Genomic DNA, 13,254 nt, shown 5'->3' with positions numbered 1-13,254 from the left:
TGTAAATAAAAAACCTTTTATATTTTATTCCAAAAAAAAAAGACTTTTATTATGTAATTGTTAACGAAATTAATGACAACTAGTCTAAACACCCGGCGTTGCCCGGGTTAATTATTATAAGCAAATTTTTGTGTTCGGGCAAACATAAATATATTAGGTTGAAATAATTTAAATTCATAAATAAAATTCATTAAACAACATAACATATTAATGGTTAAAATCCTTTAACCAACAAACATTGACTTTAGTTTCGCACCTAAATAAGCTATCAATACTTGGCTTATAGTGGTAGAAAATAATATTCATAGTCTGCATCATAAATAAAATAATATGTTAAAAAGGTATAATACTTTGCCATAAAATAAAATTTTAAAGACGTGTGAAAATAAAGAAGTATGAGAATATTTGGTTTAAAGTTATTGGATTTCAGGAATATTAACATTAATTATTGTAAAAAAAAAGTCTACAGAAACAATAGATATATACAAACGATGACAAAACATGATAGGAATGAAAAGCGAGCAGAAATATTAGGGATTGCTGCATTTTAGAGGGAATTTGTTAGGTTAAATTGATGCACTGCATTTTAGATGGAATTTGTTAGGTTAAATTGCTGCTAACCTAATACAGCATTTTAGAGGGAAATTATTAGGTTAAGTTGCTGCAGACCTAATAAAATAAAATAAAAAGGCAAGAGGATACGAATGAAATTGGTGCGATGCATTTTTTTAGATGGAATTTGCTAGGTTAAATAATTGCAAACCTAATAAAGAAAATGAGCGGGAAAAAATTAGGTTAAATTGTTGCAGACCTAACAAAATTAATAAATAAGGAAAAATTAGGTTAAATTGCTGCAGACGTAACAAAATTAATAAATAAGGAAAAATTAGGTTAAATTGTTGCAGACGTAACAAAATTAATAAATAAAGATAAGTGTAGAAAAAAAGGCAAGAGGATAGAATGAAATTGGTGCGATGCATTTTTTTAGATGGAATTTGATAGGTTAAATAATTGCAAACCTAATAAAGCAAATGAGCGGGAAAATTAGGTTAAATTGCTGCAGACTTAACAAAATTAATAAATAAGGAAAAATTAGGTTAAATTGCTGCAGACGTAACAAAATTAATAAATAAAGATAAGTGTAGAAAAAAAGGCAAGATGATAGAATGAAATTGGTGCGATGCATTTTTTAGATGGAATTTGATAGGTTAAATAATTGCAAACCTAATAAAGCAAATGAGCGGGAAAAAATTAGGTTAAATTGCTGCAGACGTAACAAAATTAATAAATAAGGATTTTTAGATGGAATTTGTTAGGTTAAATAATTGCAAACCTAATAAAGCAAATGAGCGGGAAAAAATTAGGTTAAGTTGATGCAGACGTAACAAAATTAATAAATAAGGATGCATTTTTTTAGAGGGAATTTGTTAGGTTAAATAATTGCAAACCTAATAAAACAAATGAGCGGGAAAAAATTAGGTTAAATAGCTGCAGACCTGACAAAATTAATAAATAAGGGAAAATTAGGTTAAATTGCTGCAGACGTAACAAAATTAATAAATAAGGATAAGTGTAGGAAAAAAAAAGGCAAGAGGATAGAATGAAATTGGTGCGATGCATTTTTTTAGATGGAATTGGTTAGGTTAAATAATTGAAAACCTAATAAAGCAAATGAGCGGGAAAAAAATTAGGTTAAATTGCTGCAGACGTAACAAAATTAATAAATAAGGATATATAAAATATCTCTTTTAAAAAAAGGGAAAATTACATTGACCTTCCTTGAGTTAACATCGTTAGTAAGAAAAACGCAGTTATACACTTTAGCTCTCAAGTTCTTGTAACTCGGGCCTATCTTTTTGCACATTTTCATAAATTCTTTGAAAGAGGTTCTATTATTTTCCTTTCAATTCTTTGAACCATTTTGCCTCTAAAATTACTTTAACCATTTTGCCTCTAAAATTAATGGCACAAATGAAACCTTTCAACTCAATCTCATCGGTCATTTTAATAACAAGTTATCTTAGTTTGTGTAACTTGATGGTAATTTAAGAATCAAACCATCAAATTTGAGGGAATAAGAACCATCATATCATATCATATTGGAATACATTAATATAGTTTTAGGGCTACATCGTGTGGTTCTGTCACATCGGATTAAAATGCATCACCGCCTGTATAGATAAAATACCAATTTCTGATTGAATATTGCCATTTATTAATTTGAAATACTTGAAAAAAAAGGAGAAATAAATAGGAAATGGAAGGAAACTTTGAATGGAAGAAATCTAAGAATAATTGCAGAAATGGAGGAACCAGCCACTTAAAAAATGGAGGAACCAGCCACAATTGAAATGTAACTGAGGCCAACAGTGTTAACTTATAAAGGTGTTTATCACATTGAAAATTAAGTAGGGGAGGTTTATGTCTCATTAAAAAATAGAAGGGATGTAAGTGACATTTTAGCAAACCTCAAGGGAGATTTTTGCAATTTAACCTAAAAAAAATGATAGTATAAAATATACTCCCTCCGTTTCATAATACTTGTCCATTTTGAAGAATAATTTTGTTTCACAATACTTGTCTCTTTCAAGTTTCAATGCAACATTAATTAGTGTATTTTCAATAATACCCTTGCATATTTATTGCAGAGAGAGAAAAAATATAATGAAATAATAAATGGTTAAGGGTATTATAGAAAATACATATATAATTTCATCAAAAGTAACAAAATTTATTTAGTTTCTTGGTTACTGCAATTTCTTCAAAATGGACATGTATTTTGAAACGGAGGTAGTATGTTTTTTTTATAAAAACAAAATGATATTCATTCATTCATATTACATTGCTCCTTAAAAAAAATCAAAATTGTTAAAATTATAAAGGATGAATATGTAAACAAACTCAAATCATCCAAGTTAGTAACTTACCACAACAAAATGCTTACAAATAATATTATAAAATTAAAGTGATCAAAATACTCAAGTCTCCGGATCCACAACGTTGAAGCCCAAATCATTGATTGAATAACTAATATTTCAATAGGAAAAAAAAAGAGCACCGCAACAAAACGGAAAATCAAAATATTTAATTTTTTGACTCACATACTTATTAATTAATGAAAACTTGAGTAGAGTTGACATTTGAACAAATAATTTGTTATTAAATTATTTAAAACTGATTCTTTAAAAAAAAAATTTTTTTGAACAAACTAAAATGATATATAAACAACTGTGATTTACCCCGCACAAGGAGTGCAAAAGAAAACCACACAAAAGTATTTACAAACTCAGGGTGCAATACACACAGAGAGCACCGCCAAAACCAAAAGCAAAATTACAAGTGAACACCCATACAAAGGAGCGGGTGTTTCCACCAATCATGACGGAGCTCTGTGTCGTCTGTCCACTCTCTTTATTATGTTAATATGTATAAATTATGAAAAGTAGTTTTATAAAATTTTGATTTGATTAAAACTATAAGTATATATATCATGCCCTTCCAATCTGCTTGCTTCTTTCGATTCGGCCGTTCATTTCAATTGATTATGCCGGTTGTGTGATTCAATTATGTGTTTATTTAATTTGATTTCCATATTTGCTTTGTTGAAGAAAACTATAATGCTTTTGTTTCTAGGGTTTCCGAAATCATTTGAATTGGAGATTTTCTATTTCAGTGCTTCTTTTCTAGGTTTTTTTTTTTATTGAATGGTGTGTCATTGCTCCAATCTTATCATTTATTGAACGAATCATCACTATATTATAGTTGGTTCAATTTTGGTTGGAAAATTGTAATGTTGGATGAAATTTCTAACATTGTAGAAAACATTGTTGAAATAAGTTGCCTTTAACTTGATTTTAGTGTTGTAACAAAAAATTGCATTGCCTCGCAAAAAACCGCAACAGCCGAACCAACCCGAACCACATTAGTTTGGTTTATATTTTAAAAGTCAGTTGAACCAAACCATACCACATGTTTTTTTTTTATCTTGTGGTTTAGATTACTTTTAACCTCAAAATCTAATCAAACCGCCTTGCGAACACTCCTAGTTTATAGGGTCTATTTGGTTGGAAGTAGATGAAGGGGAGGGGAATAAAGGGGATACTTTTAGTTTTATGTGTTTGATTAATTTTTTAGGAAGGGATGAGAGCAAAATCACTCCTAACCCTTTGAGTTCCAACCTCGATAGTGGTCTTCACTATATGTATAGGGGAGTAGTTAGTTGTGAGTGTCAGATAAGATAAAAGTGCTTTAAAATAGAAGAAAGATTCATTTTACCATCCTAAGCGAAAATGAATGGGAAGGGGGCGTCTTAGCTACACTCCAGGCTAATTATAAGAATTGGATGACTTACAACTGAAATTTCTTCAAATCGATATATCGTAGAACCGCAATCCAATTCTTAATGCATATAAAACAACGCGCTTTCTAGAATCTTGATGAAAAGCCAACGGGATCTATATAGATGCAGGAAAAATATTTATTGGAAACCATTAAAATTTCTCTTGCTCTAAGTTATTTATTGCCCTAAAATAGAATTGAGTACCTATCATTTTACTCTCCGTCCATTTTGGGGCGATTTGGAGGGTTTAGGTGGAGATAAAAACAACTTAAAATCCTCCCACCTCCCTTGACCCAAACATACTTTTAATTAAAATGCCTCCTCCCTTTATCTTTCTTATTCCAAAAATATATATGTTTCCCTTCCTTTCCCTCCCCTCCCCTCCTTTAAAATTTCTCCTATCTCATCTGTTTTGTTGAACAAAACAGACACTAAACAATACACATGTAAACTCATTTTAAAGAATGAACAAGCAATGGTTTGAAAGTAAAGACAAGTAACAAACTGAGATTTGCTTGGGTGTGTGGAGGTGCGCCAACAAACTTATTCCAGCGAATTGGGACGTTTTAAAGATTCGGGCCAAAAGCATATGGTGGACATGAACTGTCCGTAGTTAAGTGTAATTCTACCAAAACCAAAGAAAATTGCTCTTCTTCCAAACAATTTTGCTCATCCCAACCCCAAACTTCCAAAAATAACTCTAGCGTGAGTTAACTGACGTCGCGATCCATTCCTATTTTTAGGCCAACACTACCAGCTTCACACTTCAAATACACTTTTTTTCCCTCTTCACCTCCAAAACACCCAAAAGTGTGATTTTTTGGTGAAAAAGCTTGAACTCACATCATTGGAAAACGTCAGGAAGCAAATTTCTATGCTCATCAAACATCAAAAATCATGTAATGTATCATCTAACCCCTTTACTTTTTGTGGGTTTTGTTGTGTGGTTCAACATTTCTAGAGCCCTAGACGTAACGTGAGTTTACTCCCGCTGAGGTGCCAACGCGAGTTAACTCACGCTGAGTGTCCAGCGTGACTTAACTTGCATGGGGGGTCAGTGTTTGAGTTTCGGCAGCAATTTTGTTGTTTCCTTAGGCTTGTTACATAATTTATTTATAATTTTTTCTTGTTATTTATTATTCGGTATATATAGTGATTGTTGAAAATGTGGGGGATGATGATGTTAAGCAGAGACCGGCCATCATTGAAGCTTCTGCTGATGTCAAATCTTCCATTGAAGCTTCGGTTGATGTCAAACCTTCAAATGAAGCGAAACCTACCGGTGTTTCCAAGCTTCGTGATAATGAAGTAAACATCGCGTCATTTTTTATCTTCAAAAAGGATAGATGGCAAGAGCGAGATGATTTGCTTGGCTGGGCTCGTCGACAAACGGCAAAGGCGAGATTTACTATATATATATAGATAAATCCAATATAAAAAATTCAATGTTGATGTTGCAATGTGAAAGGAGTGGTGTATACAAACCACCAAAGATGAAAAAGAAATTGAAGTTTGAAGACACGTGCTCAAGGAAATATGATTGTCCGTTTAGGATGCGTGGTTACTTTGAGAAGAAGACAAATGAATGGCGGTTGACCATTCTTAATAGAGTTCACAACAATGAGTTGGAGCCAAGGTTAGACGGTCATCTTCTTACGGGTAGACTAAGAGAGTAGGAGAAGAAAAAAGTTGTTGGCATGACAAAGAGTTTGGCGTTGCCTAGGAATATTCTCATGGATTTGAAGAAAAAAATCAAGAAAGCTTGACGAATATAAAACAAATGTACAATGCACGTGCTAGATGGCGAAAGTCTATAAGAGGTGACAAGACAGAGATACAATGCTTGGTTGCAGAGTACAACTTTATGGTATTCGTCGTATGTTTATAATTTCTTCAAGGAAAATAATCAATAGACACCCAAGTAGTGATATTTGTGATGGAGTATTGATATTTGCACAATCATTTGTGGCAACTTTTATGACATTTTTTTTATTGTAAAAAACAATAGATAGAGAAAAAGTAAGAGAGAGAACAAAAATATAATATGAGTATGAGAGAGTAGTCAAAAGTTGTCGAAAGAATTGTAGATTATCATTTCTCTTTGTGATGTTAGTGTCACAAATTTAATAAAGGAGACATTAGGTAATTAAAAATTTAAGATAAGGTGCATATAACATGAAAACAAACATTCTCAAAAAAAGGAGAAAAAATACATGTCCGGGGATAAAGGCCTAGAAGTCATAGGATAATGATATGAATGATCAAGTAATATGGGAACAATGTCAAAAGTAACTGTTTTTTGTTTTGAAATAAAAGTAACCATGTTTATATATATGTTTATATATGAGGGATAAGGCCAAGATGATATTGTTGTTGTTGTTAAAGATTTAGATATTTAAATACTTATTTTATGATATTAGTGAACTAATAAGATGATATAAAATACTACTTTATTTTATAATGCTTCAAATAATATATAACACCAGGATTTATCAAACTAAGGAAATTAAGAGAGAAGGAAGTGGGATGATATATTTTGATCTCTCAAAATGGTGTGTTTTTACATGAACCAAAATGTGGTATTTATACTACTAAATTTACCACTATTACATGTGTGAAATTATTTGTTTTACTATTCTAATTTGGCATTTATCTAGGTAATAGGTAATTATCACTTATTATTGTAAGTTGGCAATTTGGATAGATATTTCAACCTAAATAGTAAAAACTATAATCATTATGTATATATAATTTATGTGGATCGAAAAAATGTTTATATAATTTATTATAACACTCCCCCTTTGAAATATCTATCATGGTGCTCCATTGAAGTTTTGTTGAGGATAATTTGATTGGAACATATGTTGCCTCGTTAAAAACCTTATTAGGAAAAACTCATTGGGATAAAAACCTTAATAAGGGAAAAAGAGTACAACATTATGCTCCCACTCAACCAAACACTTGTTCTTCTTTAAAGATCTCGAAGCTGACGCATTCCAATGTTTTGTATGTGCTTCTTGAAAATTGATGTAGGGAGTGCCTTTGTGAAGAGGTCTGCCACATTATCATTCGAACGAATATATTGAATATCCACTTCTTTGTTTCTTTCAAGTTCTTGTGTGAATGAGAAAAACTTAGGGGGGATATGTTTGGTTCTATCACTTTTGATGTAACCTTCTTTCATTTGAGTAACACATGCAACATTGTCTTCATACAAGATTGTTGGATTCTTATCAACTGTTAAATCAGACGCTCCTTGGATATGTCGAAAAACCGAACGTAACCATCTACACTATTTGCTTGCTTCATAAAGGGCTATTACTTCAGCATGATTTGAAGAAGTTGCTACAAGCGTTTGCTTTTGAGATCTCCATGATATTGCAGTGCCACCATATGTAAATACATATCCAGTTTGTGATTTAGCATTATGTGGATCTGACAAATATCATGCATCTGCATAGCCAAGCAAAACTGGTTTTGTATTGTTAGAATAAAACAAACCAAGATCAGATGTGCCTCGTATATATCGAAATATATGTTTTATTCCTTTTCAATGTCTATTTGTAGGACATAAACTGAATCTTGCTAGTAAATTCACTGCAAAAGCTATATCAGGTCTTGTACAGTTAGCAAGGTACATGAGTGTCCCAATGGCACTTAGATATGGCATTACAGAGCCAAGATCCTTTTCATTATCTTCCTTAGGTCTAAAGGGATCCTTTTCAACGTTAAGTGTTCTTCCCATCATTGGAGTACTCAAAGGGTTTGCCTTGTCCATGTTAAACATTTTTAACACTCTCTCTGTATAATTTGATTGATGTACCAATATACCATTTTTAGTATACTCAATTTGTAAACTAAGGCAGAACCTAGTTTTCCCCATATCTTTCATTTCAAATTCTTTCTTTAAGTACTCTCTTGCTTCTTTAATTTCTTTAGTAGTTCCAATGATATTTAAATCATCAACATAAACAACAATTATTACAAAACCGGATATTGTTTTTCTTATAAAAACACAAGGGCAAATTGGATTATTCTCGTAGCCTTCTTTAAGCAAATATTCATTTAGCCTATTGTACCACATGCGTCCGGATTATTTTAATCCATATAATGATCTTTGCAACTTAATTGCATACATTTCTCTTGGTTTTGATGTATCATGCATCTTAAGTCCCTCCGGTATTTTCATGTATATATCATTATCAAGTGATCCATAAAAATAAGCAGTAACAACATCCATAAGATACATATCAAGATTATTACATATTGATAAACCAATTAAATAACGAAAAGTAATGGTATCCATAACAGGAGAATATGTTTCCTCATAATCAATTCCTGGTCGTTGGGAAAAACCTTGTGCAACAAGACGGGCCTTGTATCTTACAATTTCATTTTTCTCATTTTGTTTTCTTACAAAAACCCACTTATAACCAACATGTTTCACACCTTCAGGTATAACCACAATAGGTCCAAATACTTTTCGATTTTTAAGAGAATTTAATTCAGTATCTATTGCGTCTTTCCAATTTTTCCAATCATGTCTATTTTGACATTCATTAACAGTTCTTGGTTCAGGATCATCATTTTCATTTGTAATTTCACATGCAATGAAGAATGAAAATATTTCATCAATATTTATGTCTTTTCGGCTCCACAAATTTCCTGCATTAACATAATTAATTGAAATCTCGAGATCATTCTTGTTTTCAGTTTCATTGTCAATGATCTCATTATCATCATCTTGTGCTTTTTCGAGAGCACACTTTTTATTTTCAGATTTATCATTATCTAGTGTCTTTTCAAGATCACTTTCAATCATATTCACCTTTTCTGTTCCTTTTCTTTTTCGGGGATTTTTGTCTTTGGAACCTATAGGTCGGTCACGCTTTAAGCGTGCCTTAGATGTACTTGCTACATCATTTATTTTCAAAATCTCAATCCGAGCTGGGACATTTATAGCTGGTACATGTGACTTTGTCACCTTTTTCAAATCAGAAAATGAATCTGGCAGTTGATTTGCTAAATCTTGTAAGTGTACTATTTTGTTTACATTTTCTTCCCATGATTTATTATATGGGTTCAAATGTAATAAATGTGGTACATGCCATGTTATTTCATTTTCCAATGGTTTATTTTCTCCCCCTAGTGTTGGAAATTTTGTTTCGTCAAAATGACAATCAGCAAATCTTGCCTGAAAAACATCACTTGTTAAAGGTTCAAGATATCTAATAATTGATGGTGATTCATACCCCACATATATTTCTAACCTTCTTTGTGGTCCCATTTTTGTTCTTTGTGGTGGGTCTATTGGTACATATACTGCACAACCAAAAATTCTTAAATGAGAGATATTTGGTTCCTTACCAATTGCAGGTTAATAAGGGGTATGTTTATGATCAACACTTGGCCTTAGACGTATGAGTGCTGCAGCAAGTAAAATTGCATGACCCCAATCTGTAACTGGTAGCTTAGTTATCAGTATTAAAGGTCTAGCAATATATTGAAGACGTTTGATTAATGACTCAGCTAAACCATTTTGTGTATGTACATGAGGAACAAGATGTTCAACAGTAATTCCAATTGACATGCAATAATTATTAAGTGATTCAGATGAAAATTCACCGGCATTGTCAAGTCTAATTTTCTTTATAGTATAATCAGGAAATTGCGCCCTTAGTTTTATTATTTGTGCAAGAAATGTTGCAAATGTCATATCACGACTTGACAGTAAACAGACATATGACCATCTACTAGATGCATCAATTAATACCATAAAGTATCTGAATGGTCCTGAAGGTGGATGGATAGGTCCACATATATCTCCTTGGATTCTTTCAAGAAATGCAGGTGATTCTGTCTGAATCTTGCCTGGTGAATATTTTGTTATTAATTTGCCAAGAGAACAAGCTTCACATGGTCTATCTTCTCTTGTAAGCTTTAAACCTTTCAATGGATGACCATGGGTACCTTCAACTATTTTACGCATCATTGTTGAACCAAGGTGACCTAAACGGTCATGCCATAAAGTCATAGTTTTGGGATCTTTTTTTACTACTAAATTACATTCAATTTCATGTATATATGTATAGTGTAACCCAGAAGGCAATTTTGCTAGTTTTTCTAAAATTTTCTTCTTTCCCAAAATATTAGTAGTAATATTAATTTATTTCATATTACCTTCGGTTGTAGTCTCAGTATCAGATCCTTGAATATATATGTCATTAAAACTCAATAAATTTCTCTTTGATTTTGGATAGTATATAGCATTTTTAATGACAAACTTTGTCCCATTTGGTAACATGAACATAACATTACTTGTTCCTTCAATTAAATTTGCAGGACATGAGATTGTGTTTATTAAACCTTTAGTAAGAAATATTTTGGTGAAATATTTCTTACTTTTGAGGATCGTATGGGTAGTTCCACTGTCTGGAATGCAAATGTCTTTGACATGATCCATTTCTAACCTTCATAAAATAAAAATAAGTTTAAAGAAAGATAGAGTAAATCAACACAACATATTTAACAATGTTATTTTATATAGACAACGAAAACATTACGTATTACACAAGTCACGCAACATACAAATTCTTAATTAAGTACATATTAGAAATATAAAAGTAATTCAAGAACAACACACATTATTCAAATACATATATATTTTTAAGTAATTATTTAATCTATATTAATTTCTCCTCCAACGAAATCAGCAGCCTCAAGGCAGGTAGTATCATTCTTGGGTTCAATTTCATTAAAATTTACTTCCTTTTCCTTTCCATCTACAGATGCCTTGTATCTTTTACACAGATACTCCGGTGTCCCACATGCTTTAGACCAATGACCTTTCTTTCGGCATCTATAACAAAGATCATCATTATTTCTAGAGGGGCCTTCTTGGATGTATTTACCCTTACCTTGATGATTCTTGTTGGTTTGGTCATTTTGGAAAGGCCTATAATTCATATAACCTTGTCCACGACCTCCACCACGAAAATGGTTTCGACCATGATTTCTGCCTCGATCACGATCACCAAAACGAGCATGACCACCACGTCCTTTTTGGCGACTATAACCACCCTGCCCTTGATTAAAAGTTGTGGCATTTATTTTAGGATACGCCATTGTTCCTGTAGGACGCAACTGATGGTTTTTTTTTATGAGAAGCTTGTTATTTTGTTCTGCCACTAGAAGGGCTGCAACCAAATCAGAGTACTCAGTAAATCCCCTCAGTCTATATTGTTGTTGCAACAATACCTGAGATGCATGGAAAGTTGAGAATGTTTTCTCCAACTTTTCCTCTTCGGTTATAATTATGCCACAAAATTCTAATTGTGCTATAATTTGGTGCATGGCAGAGTTATATGTAACAACACTTTTATAATCTTGGAACCTTAATTTGTTCCATTGATCCATCAACGAGGGTAGTAAGACTTTCCTATGATGGGCAAATCTTGCCTTAAGCTTGTCCCACAAGATCTTAGGATCCTTTGCATTCGAGTACTCTGTTTGTAATCCATCATCAAGGTGGTGCTTGATTATTCGATTTACTTTTCGACTTTTTCTTTGCCAATTCCTCTGGGACATCTCCCAAATCGTCTCCTTCAAGAATTTTGTCGAGTCGCTCACATGCAAGATACTCAATTAAGTTGTTGTTCCAAGTTATGTAGTTGTCGCCAGTTATGTTTAAAATTTTAAATTGGTGCTTAACATTCGACATGATTATATCTAGAATACAGAAGAGCATAATCAACATTTAATATATATATATATATATATATATATATATATAATAAAAATATCATTTTATTTAATAGCAACGATTACAAAAATATGATAATATTTTAATCTAAGTCTCTACCAAAACAAAAAGTAACCATACAAGCTAAGCGTAGTAATGGTAAAACGCTAATTATAATTAATCCTACAAAATCTTTTCCTAATTCTTCAATATGGGTGAAACTGATAAAGAACAAAATAACGACAAGTAGAGTGATGCATAGAAGAAAGATTTTAGTCATTTTGAAAGTATGCGTAAATATTTTGAGATGTGAAAATTATGAATGAAGGTGAGGTATTTATAGAGTGCATTTTGTAAAAATGACCGTTACTGTTACCGTTGATTTTACTATTCTTTAACATTGGATAATGAGAAAAATATTTTAAGTGTTAATATCATCTAACTGTTAGGACACACAAACAGTAGAGAAAATTATAAGATAATATGTATGGTGAATGAATACATATGATAATAACATTAAATTTTATTTATTTTTAATAATATCTCATGAATCAATATTATAAATGGAGTTTTAGACCTCCATTAATTGTAAAAGTTAGATGGGGTTTTAAACCTCCATTAAGTATAAAAGTTAGTATCACTACTCGAAATTATCTTTCGTGATAATATAGTATATATGGGGTTTTAGACCACCACTTAAAATTAATATAATAATATCCATACTTATTATAGATCACTTGACGGGTTGTCAGTTTTCTATAATAAGTGGTAAAGTAATAATAACAATAATAGCCACTCTTAGTTATAAATCACTTGACGGATTGCTAGTTTTCTATAACCAGGGCAGATAATAATAATATAAAGATTTTTTTTTGATAAGCAAGGAGAAAGGACAGGCATCAGGAGACATCGTCGACATCCCAATTAGGTTGGCACCCCGAGACACCACCATCCTCTGCCGCCAAACTCAAAGAAATTTTATTAAAAAAATGATAAAGATAAAATATATACATAGCAATATTAAGTAATGATATTAAAATGATAAGTATAGATAACATACCTTAGTAGTAGTATGAACTTCCGATAGAAACGATCGTGCTGATAACGTGTTAAAGATTTAGATATTTAAATACTTATTTTATGATATTAGTGAACTAATAAGATGATATAAAAT

At 31.6% G+C, this 13,254-nt stretch overlaps 3 protein-coding genes across 3 annotated transcripts; 1 reads left to right on the top strand and 2 right to left on the bottom strand.

Annotated features, from left to right (window-relative positions):
* Window positions 1-5,385: 5,385 nt before the first annotated feature.
* Window positions 5,386-6,015, top strand: LOC146930394 (uncharacterized). Its single transcript, XM_085707553.1, has 3 exons — window positions 5,386-5,392; window positions 5,493-5,688; window positions 5,808-6,015. Exons 1-3 carry the CDS (start codon window positions 5,386-5,388, stop codon window positions 6,013-6,015), a joined length of 411 nt encoding a protein of 136 aa, XP_085563679.1.
* Window positions 6,016-7,631: 1,616 nt separating this feature from the next.
* LOC146930393 (secreted RxLR effector protein 161-like) lies at window positions 7,632-8,117 on the bottom strand. The gene is made up of 2 exons (XM_085707552.1): window positions 7,916-8,117; window positions 7,632-7,774 (listed from the first exon to the last, which is right to left on the bottom strand). The coding sequence occupies exons 1-2, from the start codon at window positions 8,115-8,117 to the stop codon at window positions 7,632-7,634; spliced, it is 345 nt and encodes a 114-aa protein (XP_085563678.1).
* Window positions 8,118-11,017: 2,900 nt separating this feature from the next.
* LOC146930392 (uncharacterized) lies at window positions 11,018-11,926 on the bottom strand. Its single transcript, XM_085707551.1, has one exon. The coding sequence runs from the start codon at window positions 11,924-11,926 to the stop codon at window positions 11,018-11,020; it is 909 nt and encodes a 302-aa protein (XP_085563677.1).
* Between the last annotated feature and the right edge of the window lie 1,328 nt (window positions 11,927-13,254).

This window comes from Medicago sativa, chromosome 4 (genome assembly GCF_051527215.1).
Source record: "Medicago sativa cultivar Bolivia chromosome 4, Bolivia_mono, whole genome shotgun sequence".
Lineage (NCBI taxonomy): Eukaryota > Viridiplantae > Streptophyta > Magnoliopsida > Fabales > Fabaceae > Medicago > Medicago sativa.
The sequence above is the reverse complement of the archived record's forward strand: the minus strand, read 5'-3'. Positions and strand labels throughout refer to the sequence as shown.